The 20,192-nt window shown below is 51.4% G+C and overlaps 1 protein-coding gene across 2 annotated transcripts in view; it reads right to left on the reverse strand.

Moving 5' to 3' along the window:
- Positions 1-8,278: 8,278 nt before the first annotated feature.
- The window catches only part of ADAMTS14 (ADAM metallopeptidase with thrombospondin type 1 motif 14), a 94,851-nt gene continuing 82,937 nt past the window's right edge, over positions 8,279-20,192 (reverse strand). For both annotated transcript variants that reach the window (XM_081568010.1, XM_081568001.1), the window contains exons 17-22: positions 18,764-18,932; positions 18,153-18,285; positions 15,962-16,169; positions 12,272-12,401; positions 12,042-12,152; positions 8,279-10,292 (exon numbers count right to left, since the gene is read on the reverse strand). In XM_081568010.1, coding sequence (XP_081424136.1) covers positions 9,823-10,292; positions 12,042-12,152; positions 12,272-12,401; positions 15,962-16,169; positions 18,153-18,285; positions 18,764-18,932 — 1,221 coding nt within the window. In that variant the 3' untranslated portion in view covers positions 8,279-9,822. The remainder of the gene's footprint in view (positions 10,293-12,041; positions 12,153-12,271; positions 12,402-15,961; positions 16,170-18,152; positions 18,286-18,763; positions 18,933-20,192) is intronic.

Genomic DNA, 20,192 nt, shown 5'->3' on the forward strand with positions numbered 1-20,192 from the left:
TGCAAAGTCCTTAATGTGGGCGGTAGACATTCCCAAGGATTGAGTGGACAATCCCAAAAAATAAATTATTAGACCTATTAAGCAAACTGCATCCCCCAAAGTCCCCACCCAGCCATTCCTCCCTGTCCCCACTGCCATCTCAGTCTTGTGGTTCCCCCACTCCTTCTCTACAACTGTTTTTTCTCCCCATTAAGGGTGCTCCCCGTGGTTACAAAGTACCCCTTCTCCAGCCTCACTTTCCCAGTGCCCCCAGCAACACAGACCTAATTACTCTGTGATATAAATTCTGCTACTCGCTTAGAAGGCAAAAGTGGTTGCAGTCATTTGCTTTCAGTGACGTTGTTCTCTTCTTTTGGTCAGTGGTGATCGCTTTATCAAAGCCTCTCAAGATTTCCTTAGTGAGCTCCCCTAGTTACATTTAGAACAGCATGAGATTTTCATACATTTGAATTCCAAAGAGTTTTTTCTTTCCTGCAGCACCACACTGAGATAAAGCACAGTCCTGCAATCAGGCCTCAGGGAAGAGTGAGATTTAATAACCTGCAACCTGATGGAAGCCTCATGCCAGCCTGGCAGTGCCCAGCACGGGTGGGAAAGTCAAGGGGCCACAGGAGGAACAATCTACCCCAGGACAGTGAATTGAGACCAGTGCACCCTGAAGCCCCAGCCCTCCCAAACCCGGGTGCGAGGCTGCCTCCAGCACCCCTCTTCTCCCCGCCCCAGTTTCAGCACTCCCCCTCCCCACCCCAGCGAGGCTGCCAGGTGGCTCCTCTGTTCAGGAGTCTGCGGAACTGGAGGGACCCCCTCTCCTCACTGCTTACCCAGCAAATGCCCCTCACCTGTCTCAGCCTGACCCAGGAGACTTGGCCACGTCCCTTCACTCACTGGCCTCCTGGGGGTAGGGTCCGGATGCTCCAGGGCAGAATCCCCACCTGGGCTCACATTCCAGCTCTGGATGCCTTCCTTGGGCAGGTCTCTTGGCTCAGTGCATCTGTGTTCATATCTGTAAAGCAGAAGCAAAGGGTGAGGTTACTTAGAGAAAGCACCTTACAAACTGGCCCTCTGCCAGTATCAGACCCAAGCACAGTATCAGCCAAGGATATCATCCCAGCTCCTGGTTCAGGGCTCCTGCCCAGTATTTAGTCCCCTGTGGCCCTGGGACCCTCTATACCCCTGCCTATGGCTTCTAGGTGAGAAATCCTTGAACCGTCCCAGTTCCCATTGTCTAAAGATTTCTGGGGCTCCTGGAGACAGAGAGACTTGGGGGGCTTGCTGCCTCTGACCCCAGCTCTGCCCCTCATATCAACCCAGATGCAGAATTTGGCTCCTGCACAAATCACCAGGAGGAATCCAGTCATAATGAGCACTGGGGATTTCTGGAGATTTTGCAGTTTTGTGAGTCTTAGGGAAGAGCTCTGCTGTTAGCCCCTGGCATTCTACCACTATGCGCCCCCCTCATATCTCTCTCCCATTTCCAGAAGCCCCCAGATAATACCCTCACTCACAAACCATCATTTCCAGCCTTCGACAGTCTTCATACTAGGGGACCCTTGCCTTGAATCAGCATCCTCCCAATGGATGTTACAAGGGCTCTCCATGAAAGGCACCTTCCTCCACCTAACTGCCCAGAAATAGATGAACCACTCCGCCAGTTCCCTATGCCCAGGAGGGGACCCCAACCAGCATCCCTGTGCAGTTAAAAGCCTCTTTCACCTGTGCCCTGCTTCTACCTTCTCAGTCCCCACAGTGTGACCTGGCCCGTGCACACCCCCACCCCTTCTTAGGCTACCTCTGCTCAGAATCACCCTGGCCGCACAGGAAGTTCCTGGATGTCAGCAGCCAGCAGCAGGATAGACTCCTGGAGAGAGACGTTGCTGTGCCCCTGGCAATCCCCAGCCCCCGTGAATCTGCTGCACAGGACCCTCACCACCACTCTCCCCTCAGGAGGCTGGGGGAGGGGGGAGTGAGGCTGGAAATGGCAGCTAACACTCACATAGCACTTACCATGTGCATACACTGTCCTAAGGGCTTTGCATGGACTGCAAATATGTATGCAATTCATGCAAAAATAAGCCATTTAATTCTCACTCTAATCTTGTGAAATATGTATTATTATCCCCATTTTATAGATGAAGAAACTGAGGCTCAGAGAGGTTAAATAACTTGCCAAAGGTCACACAATGAGTGCCGGAATCAGAACTAGAACCCAGGGACTTCCTTGGTGGTCCAGTGGTTAAGACTCCATGTTTCCAATGCAGGAGGTGTGGATTTCATCCCTGGTCCCGGAGCTAATATCCCACATGACTCACAGCCAAAAAACCAAAACATAAACAACAGAACAATATTGTAACAAATTCAATAAAGACTTTAAAAATGGCCCACATTAAAAAAAAAATTTTTTTAAGAGGTAATCACAGTGATGTCTCTGTTAAAAAAAAAAAAAAAAAAAAGAACTAGAACCTAGTAATCTGGTCTCTGCTCTTTTCCAAAGGAGACTGCTGAGGCCACATCCCTATCACCTCCCCAGGCCTACGCTCCACCTCCTGTACAGATAGCACTTAGACCTTTGATGGGACAAAGGGTGGGAAACCACTAGCCCAAGAGATTTGAGATCTGTCAGGAACATACTGCTTGACCGTAGGCAAAACTTGACTCTTGGCCTGGGCCCTGCCATGACTGGCGTGGTTTGGGAATAGCCATTTGCTCTCTCTGGGCCTCAGTTTACCCATTTGCACAGGGGGATCAGACATCTGTACACTGTCTCCTGCTGCTAATTCTGTATGAATGGAAGGCCTAAGCTTCCTCTCGCTGATCCAGCCAGTGACAGGCTCCTCCAAGGAGACATAACCTCCAGCTTCAAGACCCAGTGGGCACCCCAACCCCACCCCTGGCTTCCAGCTGCCTCTTGGTTTCCAGGGTCTGGCTCCCAGGGAGAATCTTGGGAGCTCTGTGGGGCCCTGCAGGGAGGCAGAGAACCCACCACCTCTGTGCATCCCTGTTTACTTATCCTGCAAATGCTGCATTTATTAAAAGCAAGTCCCACTGTCATGGGCTTATGGTCTAGGGGCAGGACAGGCCTTATTCAGTCACCATGGAGATCAACCCACAAGTGCACCAAGTTTTCTGAAGCAGAGGTGGAGAAACATTCCCTGAGGAAGACCACCAGGGCCTCAGCAGCCAGGGGAAGGACTTTGGTCTCCTCCCTAAGGGCGACGAGAGCCACCAAAAGGCTTTAGGCAGGGCCTCTGTGAGGCAGAACTGAATCAGGCCCCAGCCCAACTCCCGGCTCCCTGCAGTTCTCTTTTATGTTACTATCCATCGCCAGAATTTTAGGAGCAACCATAATCTCTCACTTGCTAAACACTTTCATAGACACTGCCTCCTTTGCTCTAAACCAACCTGTGAGTCATTTCATATTCCCTTTTTGCAAATAAGGGAGCTAAGGCTGGAAGGTGGGTGGTGACTGGGAAGCCTGCACGTGAGGCCAAGAGCTGGTGTGGAGCCTGAGATTTTCCTGGGACTCTGAGCTTAGGCAGGTGCCCTCTTGCCTCCACTTCTCTGGGATGAGGCGCTGCCAGCCCTGGGTGGTCACCTGCTCCCAGGGAGTCCTAGCAGCAGGAACAGGTCCCTTGCCTAGGAGCCGAGGGCTTGGCATGGGTACCTCAAGCTGTCCTTACAAATTTCTTGCAGCATCATGCAGCCAGGAGTCCCAGAGGCCTCTATTGAGGCCTGTTGGGATGCAGGGGGTGAAGAGAGAAGGATACAAATAAGAAAAGAATCGTTCCTCTCCTCCAGCAGCCTACCTCCTAGGTAAGCAGAGACACAGCACTCAGCACTTCAAAGAGTGATGAGCAATTCTGATAGAAAGAAGTATGCCCATTTTACAGATGAGAGTCTAAGGCTCAGAAAGGTAAAATAACTCTTCCAATTCCACCCAGGTGGTAAATGGTGATGCTGGGAATCAAATGGGAGAGGGGAGCAGATGTTTTCTCCAGGAAAACAGTACAGTGTATTTGCAGAGATCTTGGGTGAGACGTCTCCCATTACCTTCATTATGTGATTTAATATTTTCTACTGATACATAATTTGCATACAGGAGAGTTCACTTTAAAATGAGTGTGACCACTACAATCAAAGTATCTCTGCATGTCTAGTCTTCCACAAAGTCCTCCCATGCCCACTCACAGTCAATCCTCCCTCCCACTCCTAGCGCTGGCAACCAGTGATCTGTTTTATCTTTTCCAAAATCTCCTATGAAGGGACTCACCTGGTGTGTAGTCTTTGGGGCCTGTCTTCTTCTCTCAGCAGAACCCTCTACAGATCTGTGCATGTTGATATGTGCACGTACACATGAATGGTTCACACCTTTTTGTTCTTGAGTAGTATTCCATTGTATGGATACATCACAGTTTATTTATCCATCCACTATTTGGTAAATATTTGGGTTGTTTCCAGTCGAGGTCCATTTTGCATAAAGTTACTAAGGGACATTTGCATACAGATTGTTTTGTGGACAAATGTTTTCATTTCCCTCATGTGAATATATAAGGCAGTCATCACTGAGTTGTAGGTAAATGTATGTTCAACTTTATAAGAAGCAGTCCGAATGTTCTAAGTGGATGTACCACTTTGCATTCCTATCTAAAAGAATGAGAGTTCCAGATGCCCAACATCCTCCCAACACTTGACGTGGCCAATCTTGTTAATTTTAGCTGTTCTGTACTGTGCTTAGTTGCTCAGCTGTGTCCAACTCTTTGCGACCCCATGGACCATAGCCTGCCAGGTTCCTTTGTCCATGGGGATTCTCCAGGCAAGAATACTGGAGTGGGTAACCATGCCCTCCTCCAGGGATCTTCCCAACCCAAGGATCAAACACAGGTCTCCCACATTGCAGGCAGATTCTTTACCATCTGAGCCACCAGGGAAGCGCTTAGCTGTTCTAATTGTTATGAAATAGGATCTCTTTGCCATTTACATTCCCCCTTCCCTAACAATCAGTGATGTTGCATATCTTTTCCTGTACCTATTTGTCATTGTACAGTTTCAGTAGGGTCCAAATCTTTTGCCCATTTTGTGGTGGGGGAGGGCATTGTTTAAGAACTCTTTATACATTCTGGATATAAGTCCAGTGTCAGATATATTATGTGAAAATATCTTCTCCCAGCTTGTGTTGTTGGTTGGTTTTCTCCCATTGTTGTTTTTGGGGTTTTTTTTGGTTTGCTTTTTGTTTCTTGTTTATTTTTTTTGCCTTTTCATTTTCTTACCACTGTTTTTCAAAAAGTAGAAGTTTTAGTTTCAATCAAGTCCAACTTGTCAACCTTTTCATTTATGGTTTGTGCATTTAGTGCCATCTTTGTCTAACCCAAGGTCACAAAGATTTTTTACAAATGTTTTTCCTCTATTTTTGGTTTTGGCTCTTACCTTTAAGTTGATCACCCATTTTGACTGAGTCAATTTTCACATAAGATATGAGGTGAAAGTTGAGGTTTCTTTCTTTCTATGCAGAGCTTCCATTTTTCCAGCATCATTTATTGAAAAGACTATCATATCCTGACTGAATTACTTTGGCATCTTGTTAAGAACTGATGGTTGTGTGGGTCTATTTCTGGATTTTCTATTCTGTTTCATTGTTTTGTGTATCTATTACACCAATGCCAAACCATCTTAGTTAAGGTAGCTTCACAGTCAGTCTAGAAATCAGGTAGTATAAATTCTCCCACTTTGCTCTTTTTCAGAATTGTTTTGGATATCCTAGGTCCTCTTTATTTCCATAAAAATTTTATGATCAGTTTGCAATTTCCAAAGAACACCCAGCCTGCTGGAATTCTGAGTGGAATAGCATTACATTTATAGGTCATTTTGAGAACTTGACCATACTGAGACTTCCTTTAGCTATCCTTACACTTCTCGGAGCGAGGCTTTCTAGTTTTCCGTGTACAGGTAGCCTGCATCCTGATGCACTGTGTATAGGAATTGCTTTCTTAATCTGCACTCTCAGACTTGGTCAGAGCCCCAGAGGGTGCTCTCGAGGCTCACCTGTCCTGCCCCAGATCTTCCTCGTGTGTGTCCAGCTGACGACCATGGGCAAGAGTGGATGAGTAGGTGCAGGCTCCCCTTGTGCATGGAGCTCCTAATGATTCCAAACTGCCACCCTAACCTTTAAAAGTGTGTTAAAATTTCAGTTGCATTTTCTTACCTGCTTCTCTGTTGACCATTTCCTTCCATGCTCTGCCAGAGGTAGATGAGTATGCGGAGCCTCTCTCTCCCCAGAGGGACTTGTCACCCTCTGAAATTTAACCCACCTGCTTACCTTGAAACCTCAGTCCCGTAACAGGCTAAAAGAGGCATGACACTGCAGCTTATTGGCTTCTTCTTATTGTAAGGGTAGAACTGATGTCCTCCTGTAGCTTTCCACATCCTAAGCAGGGTATGGGTAACTTTCGGTCAGGGCCGTGGCCCGGGTTTCCAAGAGCAACAGTCCCCACAGGGATGAAAGGGCTACAGGGAGACTGGGAAAGGGGCAGGATTCCACAGGTGGAGGCTGGGGACTTGGAGGAGCCCAAGCCCTGACTCTGGTCTACTCTTGTGGCACAGCAACAGCTCATCCATCCTCCACGCTGACTGGATCCCTCAAGCCCCATTCCAGGAATAACCCAGTGACCAACGTCACCCCCAGGAGACGCCTCATCCACAATCTCTTGCATTTTCTGGTCACATTGTTTTCACAAGTGGGCAAGGCAAATGCTTTCACTGACATTTTTTCAGATGAACAGAAAGGCTGAGGGTCCCACAGAACCTTAGAGCCCACAGGCTCCCTAGAGCTGTCTCGTCCACACACAGGACTCTGTGGGGTCCTCGAGGACAGAGGAGGGTCCTCGGGGCTGGTTTCTTGGTTCCTCTTCCTCCACTTGGGCCACTGCAGTCCTGCTTTGAGATGCCGAGCCTGAACAAAGGTTCCCAATGGTGTAAAAGTTTAAATTAACTGACCCAGTCTAACATCGCTATTTCTTGTCCTGGCCATGGCAACTGATCAGAGATCAGTACCGGGAGCACTATGTGAAGGCCTCTGGTGGGAGTCTGGGCTCAGTGGGGAAGAGCGCAGTGATGGATTGGCAATATCTGCCATGGGTACAAGACAGGGCAGCATTGGCATGTTTCCATGTGCTATCCCTGCCCCACGAAATGCGCCAGTACTGCTGTTAGAGCTGGGGTGTCAGGGATCTTAGAGGGCCCCACTCCACCCATACTACCCACCATGGCAAGGTGGCTTGCACCAAAGTCAGGTACCCTCCCCCAAGGTCCATGAGTCCCCTCCTGCAGGCTACACTCTGAGCATACTGGCCTACAATATTCCTTACCCCAACAGTCCTGAGTGCAGTTCTAGGGCCTGTGGTAGCATCTCTGTAGGTACCTAGCATCTCCCTAGGTACCCCCTTAAGTGTGACTGGGTCATCACGTATGCACCCCTAGGTCCAAGTGACAGAAGTGTTTAGAAGGGCTAGTTTCTAAGGGGAAGCTGTTTGCACAGGGATATAAATGGAGCTTGGATTTGAAAGCTAGACACACGTGGGCATGTGAGGTCCCTGGAGGGGGCCTCTGTGCCCTTGTCCTGGGCCCCACAAATGTTAGGGAGGGGCCTGTGGTGCACTCATTGAAAGGGTGTGGTAATGGATTAGTGATGTCTGTCATAGGCAAGGAGTAAGGCATGGATCCATAGTTTTAAATTATACAGCAACTTCCACATCGGCCCTCCCCACCCAATAAGACTCATCATGTTCCTTCCACCTCTTGTCCGGCATCCACGTCCTGCGTGGACTTTTCCAGGGAAAGAGTGCTCACCACCTTGCAAAGAAGCCACCCCCTGTGTGTTTGAACAGCTCTGCTCATGAGCACGTCCTCCATATGCAGACCCCCAAAGTTCTCCCAGGTGCTTCCACCCTTTGGACCAAATTCTGAACAGTGACTTGCCTAAGACCACGCAGCTACTTGGTGGAGCAGCCTAAGTGGGACCCCGCAGGCCCCCAGCCCTGCTCTTGCCTCTCCACCGAGGTGATGTTCAGAGGAGCCCCAGAACAAGTGCAACCAAGGTGAGGAGGCTGGGGGCCAAGTCTTCTTGTGGCTCCGACCCTTCCCTGCCCACCCACAACCCCAATCATCTTACCAGCCCAGGACAGTAGAGCTCTGGCTTTGCTGTCCCTGTTTTGCTAAAACGGAGAGAAAAAGAAAAACACAACCACAACTTTCTCGGGTCCAAAACAAACACCAAGGACAATGTTAATAAATACATAAAAATTTAAAGATCGCGATCTCAAAGGCACTTGATACAGGTGGGCTGGGTCGCACAGGAATGGTTCAGTGTGTGTCCCAGCTGTCCTGGGAGGGGGTAGGCAGCAGGTGGAGAGGGCACCTGGGGAGCCCCTCTCGGGCCTCCATTCTCCAGGGGGTTTCAGGCTGGGGCCCACTGTCTCTATTCCTCTAGCCTGGCTCAGAATGGCCCCTTTGCCCTGGGAACAGAAGAACTGGCCAGCACCTTACGGCCTGCTGAGGAGTCTGGGAGACCCTCTGCATGCCTCAGAGTGAGGACCCCTGGGAGAGGTCCTGGGAACTGGGTGGCTTCCAGAGAGCCAGAGGGTCAAGGGAAGTTACCTGCCATTGGAGGTAACGTTGGGGTTGGGGGGGCGGCTGAGGCCCTACAGCACTGTGGGCCAGTGTCTCCATGGGGCAGAGGCTCACGTCCTGCCCTGGGGCACTTGGCCCTTGTCAACCCCAGAGCCTGGTTATGGGTGGACTCTGGTCCTCAGCCTTGGAGTCTGGTCACCCTCCTACCCCTATCCAGCCCCACAAATACACCTTTGGCCCAGCTTAAGCCAGGTGGGAGAAGACCCCTGACTCTAGCAGAAGTGGTCTTTGATAGAGGGCAACAGTGGATGGGGCTCAGCCTAAGAACTCACGTCTCCCTGTGCCCCACCAAGTCACCTTCCAGGCCGCGCTCCCTTCATGCACCAAAGCGATGATCACAGTTGCCATTCCTGGTCCAGCCAGGGGTCTAGCACCAGTTGGGAATCCCCTGGATGGTGAGGACACATGCTCCAGGGCGTCCAGAGCTCCCTTCTCAGGGATGGGGGCTGGAGTGAGGTTAGGAGGCCCACCTGTAACCTGGAGGCACCAGAAGTCACAGGAAGTGACATCTGCAGGTACAGAGGTGGCCACCGACACTGCCCTCCCGCCAGCACACTCAAGCTGGACTCTGCTCCTTGGCCTTGGCCGGAGGAGCTGTCTAGAGCTCTTGCTACAAAGAGCTGAGTCTGAGATGAACTTGCCTCCCACCCACCCTAGGCCTGGAGCTGAATTCCCTCAGCCTGCTTCCTCTCAGGCCACCTGCGAGTGTTCCCTCCACCTTCCCTGTCCTGCTTTGCCTCTCTGGGCAGAGGGGCCCAGTAGACCAGGGCCTCCACCGGGGTCCTCACAAGTCCTGGCAAAGGGATCTGATGTGGGGCCCGGTGGCCGGAGGTGAGGGAGGGGTGGTAGCAGGCCCTCAGTCCCGGCAGGAGAGACAGACAGGAGCCCCTGAGAGGTTCGATTCGGTCACCTGGGCTGCTTGCTGAGGTATCTCTGGTTAGGACTTTCCCTGATCTTTTGCTTCCTCATACACCCATTTCACAGGGTGAAAAGTGTCACAGCCCCGAACTAGAATGACAAGAAGGCAAATAATTTAAAAGGAAGTCTGTGCAGGCCCCTGCCCCGCTGTGTGTCCTCTGAGCCGGGGGTCTTGGGGCAGCACAGAGATTGTAAACTTGACTGGCGGGAAGGGCGAGGCAGGGCTCATGTCACCGGGGCCGTGGAGGGAAGGCTGGTGCCTGGGTGCTTCGGGTCTTCCCCGAGCTGCTCTTTGTTTTCAGAGGCTGGGGTAGGGGCCCCGATCCAGCCCCAGGGGGCACTCGGGGAAGTGCCCTGGAATGCTGTAGGGGTTGGTTTCTGGGGAACAAAGTAGCTTTGGGTCACGGGGGTGCTCATGCCCACAGGTCCTGGGAGTGGTGTGGGTTGGTCTCGCTGATGGTGGTCTGATCCCGTTGGCCCCACAGAGGGCTCCACAGCATCTGGAGGGGCCACGGGTGCTGAGAAGGGGCTCCCGGGAGTGGAGAAGGGTGGTGGTGAGGCCAGGCCAGGGTCGAGGCTCAAGGCCTTCTTGGTGCAGGACTCGCAGCACAGCCGGTGGAAGCCGGGGATGGAGCAGTAGCGATCGAGCTCTTCCGTCTGGCAGAAGGTGGATCTGTCCCGCACGCAGAGCTCTGCTGTACACACAGCACAAGGACTGATGCTGGAGGTGCCCATCCTCCAGGTCCCACTGCCTACTCAGTCCTCCACCTCTCACCCTCACCATCTCCCAGTCAACCCTGAGGAATCTGATCCGCTCCAGCCAGGACCAGGCAGCTGGTAACTCAGCGTGACAAGCAGCCTAAACGTCCTGCCACCAGTCAGCACGCATGTGCAACACTAAGCCCCCTAAGTGTGAAATCCACAGTGAAATTCACACACCACTAAGTGTGAAATCAAGCAAATCTAGGTTCCATTCAAGGCTCTACCACTTAAAAGCTGCGAGGCCTTAAACTCTCCAACCCTCAGTTTCTTCTGTAAAACGGGGATAAGGCTGACATTTACCAATGAATAATAATATTATTATTGAAAATAGCATTTAAAAAGTTTCTGGCATAGAGCAGTGCTCACTATGTTAGTTTTGTTTGCTTTGGCTAAAAGGTCATCTAAAAACGTTTTTGCGTTTCTGTGATAACTTCAGGTAGGTCTTTCCAGACAATGTGAAGACAGGAGCTTAGCTTTCTACTAATTTTTGCCAGGGAAAGAGAAAAGGAGGAGAAGGAAGGGACAAGGAGGGGACAAGGAAGAAGAGGGGAGGAGGAAGGAGAAAAAGCGAGGAGAGAAAAGGTAGGGTGCAGGCTAAGGGGAAGGAAAAAGATTAGAGAAAATGGAAAACAAGTGGCCTCTAGGTGGCGCCAGAATTCTAGGACCAGAGTAAGAGCTCCCCTTCGCTCCCGAGAGTGAAAGGAAAGGAAACCAGACATTTGCACCGCTTGAGCCTCAGCATAGGAGCAGAGCAGCAGCAAGACTACACAAAGGAGATAACCTGAAGACATTTAATCAGACCCCTTTATTTTACAGATAAGGTTGCTGAGCTCAGAGAGGTTCACAGATGTGCATGAGGTCACACAGCCAACCAACTGGTCCTCTCACTAGGAGTCAGGGTCTGGGATCTTTCTGCTACTCATCTTGTCAGACCCTGGTCCTTGGGACAGTGAAAAAGGGAAATAGAGAAAAAACCTAGGAAGGAAGTACAGAACATAAAGCCTGTTAGGTTCTTGGTCAATATTTATTAATATATGGATAGGTGGATAGATGGATGGACAGGCAGATAGATGGAAAGATGAGATGAACTGATGGGCTCAGGATCATGAAGCAGAGAGAAATGACTGCTACTGTTTTTGTTGCTGTTAGCTGACAGCTAGGCAGGAGTGCATACATTATCTCCTTTAATTCTCTCAAAAGCCCTATAAAGACAGCTCAGAACTACCACTGCCATCCCCAAACCTTGGAACCAGATACGATTCATAATTTAGAACTTTGGAAGTCAGAAAAGTAATCTTCACTGTATTCATATTATATAACATCGCCGGTGGGCCTGAGAGGTCACCTTGTAACCAAATACGGCAATGTTTCTGTAACAAAATAACTAATCTCTTGTTCGTTCAGTTCAGATTTTGCTGCCCAATGAGTCTGCACCAGATTCAGGGAGACATTTGCAGCTTTCAATTAGTTTGGAACAGCAGATAAGGAACTGTGGACCATTACAAGCATCACCCCCCGCTCACAGCTGAGATCCAAGGCTGTGATGTGGTGATGGTCACCTCAGGAGGCTAAGGTCACACGAACAGACTGGAAGCTGGGTCTGCTCCACTGCATGGCCCATGCTTGTGATGCCGTGGACACTGGGAGATTGGGAAAGGGATAGGGTCCAGAGATATACTTACTGGATGATATCTTGTTGATGGGATCCAGAGGCCCAGACTGTGGCACCCACTGCCCCTCTGGGGTCACAAGTTCCCGGACGTCAGCCCTCACTGTGGAATTCTGGAGATTTCCTGGGAGGTGAGGGGAGAAGCTCTAGTACTGGAGGGTAACAGTGGGCTGGGAAGCCAGTTAGGCTGGGCCTCAGGTCTAGGCCAGAGAAGCTGGCCAAACCCCATCCTACCCGGCTCACCTCTGCAGGTGGGCAGGCTGCAGGCCTGGACCGTGTCCGGCTTGTCTCCCTCACACTGCCCCAGACTGTTGGCGTTGGTCCGGCACACCACCTGCCGCTGCTGGATGCCCTCTCCGCAGGTGACGGAGCACTGCCATGGCCGGGGGGTGGGGGTGGGGCGGGAGGGGCACAGGCCAGGGTGGGTGGAGAGACAGAGGAAGTAGGCGGTGAGCTCTGAAGCCCAGCCAACGTGCAGGACAGAAAGGGTACAGAGGAGGGTGCCAAGTCTTTGCTTGATCAGGGGGACGTGAAAGGACTGCACTCAACAGCCTCTCCAGGTCAGTGCAGCAACTTCAAATACTCCCCTGCTGCTGCTGCTGCATAGTCACTCAGTGGTATCCGACTCTTTGTGACCCTGTGGACTGTAGCCCGCCAGGATCCTCTGTCCATGAAATTCTCCAGGCAAGAATACTGGAGTGGGTTGCCATGCCTTCCTCCAGGAGATCTTCCTGACCCAGGGATTGAACCCGGGTCTCCCACACTGCAGGTAGACTCTTTACCATCTGAGCCACCAGGGAAGCCCAAATATTCCTCAACTAGGTGGGAAAGAGCCACTGGCCTGATCTTAGAACCCCCGAACCTCCCCACTCCCTGGAGGTGGCCTGTGGGACCCCCTTCCGGCACTACTGCTTATGTCCACTGTGTCTAGTTTGTGCCTGGGTCCTCAAATAATTTGTGTATCACCCTGGCACACTCCCTGTTGCCATCCACCAGTCCAAGGGACCTGGGGCAGGTCTATGCACTTGATTATACCTTGTCAAGGGGATGCAGGAACCCAGACTGTAACACCAGCTAAGCCAAGAGAGCTAGGTGTCGGGGTCCCCACGGATCCCTCTAGCTCTGACATTCAATGACTTTTCTTTCCAAAACTCAGCATGCAGAGACATGCTCAAAAGTGTCCTGGCATGGGTGCTAGGAGCAGAAGGCCACTGGTTAGGACTGCCACACACACCATCTCCTGGACCCCCATGCTTCGATAGATGGGTAGGGTCACTTCAGGAAAAGCAAGGGAAGGTGCCTCATGTGACCAGGTCACTGGGCTTGTTTGTTTTGGGCTTTCTTTTTGGCCACTCCACATGGCATGCAGAACTTCCCCAGCCAGGGATCAAACCCATGCCTCCTGAGGTCACTGGGTTTTGCGAACACTCAGCACAGCCTCTCCTGGTGGGATGGGAAGGACTTGCAAAGGTCTACTTCGCATACCGGGGAAGGTGACAACCCAGGGAGACATAGGAGTCACACACCACACAGAACCACAGGACAAAGACAGTTCATCTTCCCAGGATGAAGAGTTACAAGAAACAATAGCTCTGGAATGTTTCTGCCAGTCTTACAGGGGCAACGATCTTCCACCAGCTGTCACCTCTGTTTTATGTAAGGGGTCCCTTAAGGACCAGCAATCTGTCTGTTTTATATTCAAACAAATAAAGCTATATGTTATGGAGAAGAATATAAAATCTGCATGGGTTGTGTGGGGATTTTTAGTTATTTAAGATACTCTGTTTTGGACTCCTCTGGTGGTGCAGTGGATAAGAATCCACCTGCCAATGCAGGGGACATGGGTTTGATCCCTGGTCCAGGAAGATCCCACATGCCTCGGAGCAACTAAGCCCATGGGCCACAACTACTGAGTCTGAGCTCTAGAGCCTGAGAGCTGCAACTACTGAGCCCTTATACCCTAGAGCCTGTGCTCTGCAACAAGAGAAACCATCGCAATGAGAAGCTCACGCACCACAACTAGAGAGTAGCCGCTGCTCACAACAACTAGAGAAAGCCTGCGTGCAGCAACGAAAACCCAGCACAACCCCCTAAAATCAATAGTAATAAAAATATAATACTCTGTATTGTGCGATATTTCAAGCCTACAGAAAAGTATGAGGAAGTTGGTCATGAACGCCTGTTCAAACAGCCCACTAGCAAAGTTAATAAATCAGCATTCTGGCATATTTTCAAATATTGTGTTGTTGTCTTTTTAAACTGTACATAAATGGTAGCCCCATTGGAAGTGTTTTTGTCCTTCATACGTCAGTGCTTTTTCTCACCTATTTTTCTGAGGTTTATCTATGTTGATAAGTACAGTTCAAGCTTATTTATTTTTCCTGCTGTATAATATTTTATTACGTGAACAGACCATGGGGGTTTTTTTGGTACAATTTCCTATGGATGGATAGATATATATAATATTTCCTGGCATTTTGCTATTATAATAAGCATTATTGTGCTTATCTCTGTGATCAGTTGAGGTTTCAAAAATTATAGTCAAATATACAGACCATACAATTTACATTGTGACCATTTTAAAGTGCATGGTTCAGTGGCATTGAGTGTATTTACACTATTGTGAAACCCTCAACACCCAGCTCCAGAACTGATTCTTTTTCCCAAGCTGAAACTCTGCGCCCATTAAACATTAACTTCCCACCTCCTCTCCCCCAGCCCCTGGTAATCACCCTTCTACTTTCTGTCTCTATGGATTTCACTGTTGTGGGTACCTCACGTTAAGTAATCACACAGTATTCGTCATTTTGTGTCTGGCTTATTTCACTCTACGTAATGTCTTCAAAGCTCAAACCCAACGAATTTTTAAGAAAACACAAGACCCTGTGGTCCCTGGACCACTCCACAGCCTTCTTATTGTCTCTCTTTTCTTTCGCTGACCTCCCAACAATGGATTTGCTACAGAGCTGCCAGAGTGATCTTTAAACCTGAAATCAGAGCTTGTGATACACATTAAAACCTTTCAAGGTTCCCACTGCTCTTAGAATAACTAACTCCTCATAAAGTCCTGCAGCATCTGACCCCTGCCCACCTCTCCAAAGCCATCCTACAACCCCTGCCCCTCCCATTCAGCTCTAGCCCCTTTCTGTTTCTGGAATATAACAAGGTCATTCCTGCCTCAGGGTCTTCCTATGGCTCATACCTCAGGTCACAGCTCAAAGGTCACCACCTCAAAGAGGTCCTCCCTGATATGTTACCCTGCTTACTTCTGCTCATATCCAGCTGCAACTTGTACATGCTTTTGTTTCTGGTATTTGTCTCATGTCTCCCTCACTGGACTGTAAGCACCACAAGGACAAGAATCAGGTCTGTTGGTAATGGGTTCTAGGCATTCTTAGCAGAGTGTGCCTGGAATGTAGTTGGCACTCAGTAAATATTTCCTGAATGCAAGAATGTGCTTTAGGGACTTCCCTAGTGGTCCAGTGGCTAAGATTCTGTTCTCCCAATGCAGGGGGCCCAGCTCCCATCCCTGGTCAGGGAACTAGATCCCACATGTCACAGTGAAGATGGAGGATCCTGGTGAGACCCAGCACAGCCAAATAAAAATAAATACTGAAAAGAATGTGCTTCAATTTTTGTATCTAAAACACAGGGATATTAGCCCAGGCCTCCTAGCTCTCAGTGAAGGTCAAAGCAGATACTGAATAATATAAAGGCCAAGCACAGACCCATGTCCCAGCATACATGGAAGCTGTTGGACTTAGTTTTGAGAAAAATCAAATCAGATGTGGGGAGAGAAATTCAGCCAGAAACTCCACCTGCATGGACGACCAGAACTCTCGGCAGCTCCCCCTCCAAGACCCACCTCTTTCTGGACTTTTCAGGGTAAGTGCCGATTGGCCCAGCCCCTTGCACCCTCTGAGAACAGCTCACCTGGGACCAGGCTCCTGTCCGCCACTGGAGTGGACAGGGCACGCGGAGGCAGGGCCGACGGGCCTCAGGCCGCTCCCCGGGGCAGGCCTTGGCCGGCATGGCCTTGTGAGTACCGTTGGTGAGAGGCAGCAGGCACTGCACCCCTCGAGTCTGCACCCCGAGCTTCCCACAGCTCCGGCTGCAGGTGCCCCACTCCTCCGTCACCCACCTGGAGACAGACAGGGAGAAAGGTAGAGGGAAGGCAGGACTATGGCATACTTTCTCCCAGAGCTGTTCCCACCTTCTGAACCACAGGAGGCAGGAGCCAGAGAGAAGGTCTGGGCTTCGGAATGCTTGGGGGCCAAGCCATCCACCTGACTCTGCAGCCACCAGGTGTGCGGCCTTAGGGAGGTCACTTGTTCCCTCCTCAGTTTCCTCGTCTAAAAAACGGGTATAATGCCTATTTAAATCCTGCCACCCTGCGTGTCCTTGCACCCTGCAAGCTCTTGACTGCTCTAAGCCACAGTTAGCCCACCTTTACATCAGGATTCTTTCAACACTCTGGATTTTCCTGGTGGCCCAGTGGTTAAGACTTTGCCTTCCAACGCAGGGGACATGGGCTCAATCCTTAGTTGGGGGACTAAGATCCCACATGCTGCAGGGCGACTAAGCCCATGTGCTGCAAACCACAGAGCTCATGAGCTCTGGAGCCCACACTGCAACTAGAGAGTCCGTGTGCTACAACAGAAGCAGAAGTACCCCCAGCCCCCGGGGGGCTCTTGGGACAGTTAAAGGACTTGTATACGTAAAGCACGTGGCAGAGTGCACAGCACACAGCAGGTGTGGCATAAATGCAGGCACTGTCACTATCACCACCAGTGCCTGCAGGGCTTTGGCTGATCAGCCAAGCTGGTGGTCTCCAAGCATCTTTTAGCCACAGAGCAACTTCCCAGCGGCATCTTAAGCAGATGCCCACTGGAAGAGTTAGACCAAAGCAAAACTGCTCTTGTCTAGAAAGAGAAAATGTAAGACCCCTGCGGCAGGATGGGGGGAGGGCAGCCCCCAAATGCCACTCCTCTGTTTCCTGAGGCATCGTTTAGTAAACCAGGGATTTCAGCCAACTCCTTCCTTTAGAAAACAAAACAAAAAGCTCTCAAACTTCACTTGGCATTTAACACATGAAGAGACAAGCCATGTTTCTGGTGGACAACCTGCTGAGGATCATGAAGGCGTTAGCCCCACATACCCTGTGACCACCAATGTCTGTGGGGAAAGTGGCCGGAATAAAAAGTAACGCGTCAAAGAAAAGCATGGAGAGCTAGGGGGCTGGGGACCATGGCCTGGGCTGGACACAGGGAGGCCATGGCAGGCTCTAGCACCAGTCACCAGCTCCCGCCCTGGCCCCAGGCCCCTCCACCCTACAGGAGCAGAGATGCTGTGGGTTAGCAAGGATGAATCGGAATCCCCTCGCTAACCCTGAGAGGACTCCAGGGAGGCAGGAGGGTGGACTTGGTTCTCCATGGTTTCCTGCTGGCCCACTACCCTCGGCCCTGCCTGAGGGCCACTAGATAAGCCTGCTAGGGGCTGAGGGGGTGCTGGGCAACAGGCTCAGAGGCCAGATCTCGATCCTCCACCAATCACGGCTCTTTTCTCCCCTAAGCCCCAAGAGAAGAGAAAAAAAGCCTCTCTTTTCTCCAAATAGCCCCAAGAACATGACCCTGTGCTCAAAAGAGCCAGGGAATCCCAACCAGGGGCTAGACCGTGGCTGGGAGCTGGCAGGCCAGGCCGCGTCCCTGGGCCCCAGATGACTGGCCAGAGGAGCTGGTGGACATGCCCTGGCCTAGGCCCTGGAAGCACTGAGCTCCTCTTCACCTCCATGGACCCCCTGGATCATGGAGAGAAAGCTGGGTCCACAGACGGGGCCTCAGCCTCCCCACCTGTAAAAGGATGCTGGGAGGGACAGAACAAAGGTGGCATCTTCCTCTTTCTGGGAGTGAAAGTTAATCTAGAAACCTCAGAGAGGATGGATAGGCAAGGAGGGCAGTGCTGGCCATGGGCAGAGTCTGGTGTGTGGGTGCTCTCTGCTCAGAGTCCCGGCTGCAGGGTCTGTGTGCCCCCATGCTCCAGTGCTGGAGGAGCACCCCTCATCCTGAGGTCAGGGCTGTGGGACGTCTGTGTTCAGCCTCCTCGTCCCTCCCCCGGAAGCACTCACGCAGGCTGGGCGCACGGGTGCTGGTTGCAGCGCCGGCGGATCGGCTTGGGCCTCTTCCTGTGGTCACATAGGTGCCGCTGGACCATGTGGTGATCTCGTCGGCGCCGGCAGCCGTATTTGGTGAACTGAATCCCTGGAAGGAGGGCAGCCTGCCGTGGGGGCTCAGTTCCACCAGGGCCCCCACTATCCTGGCCCAGAGCCTCAGGGACTGTGAGCTCTGGAGGGCCAGGAGCCAGCCCTACCTCCCTCTGTGCCTTTGCACCATCTCCTCCCCAAGTCACTTTCTAAGGAAGCCACCTGACCAGCCCATCTCAGGTGTCCCTGCCGTAGTGCAGGTGGGGATATGGCTCTGGACCGCAGCCTCTCCACACAGCGGGAGAGCCCTTGCAGGGTAGAGATCCTGCCCCAAGTCTGACTCTAGCACCCCCAGCGCAGCCCCAAAGCCCTGCCCAGGCAGGCTGTCACACCCCCAGAGACCTTCAAGGAGAAACTGGAGCATGAGCTGGGGACACAGTAAGTGGAGACAATTTCAGGCCCCTGATCCCTCCCACTCCTCTCCCGAGAGGCCCTGGGCTGCCCCACAAGGGGCGTGCAGTCAGGCAGGCTGGTACCTCCTCCGCAGGCCTTGGTGCAGGGCGCCCAGCTCTTGAGTGCCCACTCGTAGGTGTCTGTCTCCTCCAGGAGCACGTTGTTGCTCCCGATAAGGGGCAGCAGGTCCTCGTGGATGATGTACTTGTAGGCCAGACTGCTGCGGGGGCCGCTTTCAGCTGGGGGGAGCACCTGAGGGGAGACGGAGGAGGTGGCACAGGACTGGAGAGCAAGGCCAGCATAGGGAGACCAGAGAGGAGGAGTCACCAGGGAGGATGTGGGGTCAGAAGCAGAACCAGTGGAAGCCAGGAGGGGGCATCACCAAGTATGGCCTGGGGAGGACTTTCAACCCATAGCCACGGGGAAACTCAGGCCAAACACCTACTGTGTGCCAGGCCTGAACAGCCTGTGTGCCCATCGGTGATTCTCCCTCCCACACACCTAAGTTCCAACAAGGGTAGGAACCATGTCTGCTGGTCTATCCTGCTCACGAGAGCGCTCACACTGCCTGTCTCCTGAAGATGGTCTACGATAGAGACGCTTATCAGATATATGATTGCAAATACTTTCCCCCATTCTGTTCAGGTTATCGTCTCACTTTCCTGAAAATGTCTTTTCATGTACAAAAGCTTTCAGTTTCCATGAAGACCAATTTATCTTTTTTTTTTTCTTTCATTGCTCATGCTTTTGGTATCATATCTAGGAATCCAAGGTCATGATTTATCCCTCTATTTTCTCCAACAGTTTTATTGCTTTAGCTCTTGTTCTTGGGGCTTTGATCTATCTTGAGCTGATTTTGGTATATGGTGTGAGGCAGGGGTTCAACTTCATTCTTCTGCATGTGGATATCCCATTGTGCCAGCATTAGTTGCAGAGATTCTTCTTTCCCCATTGAATGTTCTTGATATTCTTGTTGGAAATCAATTGGCCACAGGTGTATGAGTGGGCAATACATATAGGCTGAACAGGAAGCACATGTTGGATTGAATTAATATACTGACACCAATTGGCTTCAGACCCTGTCCTCTAGGCCCTCCCTGACTAGCGAGAGTATCACCAGGAACAAAGCAGGTCCAGGGTCTACCTGCCACTAGCCAGTGACAACAGAGCCTCTCCTGGTCTGGTCTCCCAAGTTAACAATCCCTGATCCATAAGTTCTGGCTTATGGTCTAGGAAGAGGAGGTGTGGGCAGAGGTGGGCCCCAGCTGGGACAGTAGCTGGCAGTGTCAGACAGCACCCTTGAGCCACAGGCCATTGGATGCACTTGCTGGCAAAGTCACAATGCAAGCGAACACCAGAAGATGGCAGAATAATGGGGGAACCAACCCAGGTCCTCCAGCTCCTCCTGGGCCCTATTTCTGAGCCTGCATTATGGAGAACAGGCTCCCTGAAGGGGGCGTCTCTGATCGGACAGTAAGACAACAGTTTCTCTTTCCTTTCTCACTTTCCATC

Source organism: Giraffa tippelskirchi, chromosome 2 (assembly GCF_054371585.1).
Source record: "Giraffa tippelskirchi isolate mGirTip1 chromosome 2, T2T-mGirTip1v1.2.pri, whole genome shotgun sequence".
NCBI lineage: Eukaryota > Metazoa > Chordata > Mammalia > Artiodactyla > Giraffidae > Giraffa > Giraffa tippelskirchi.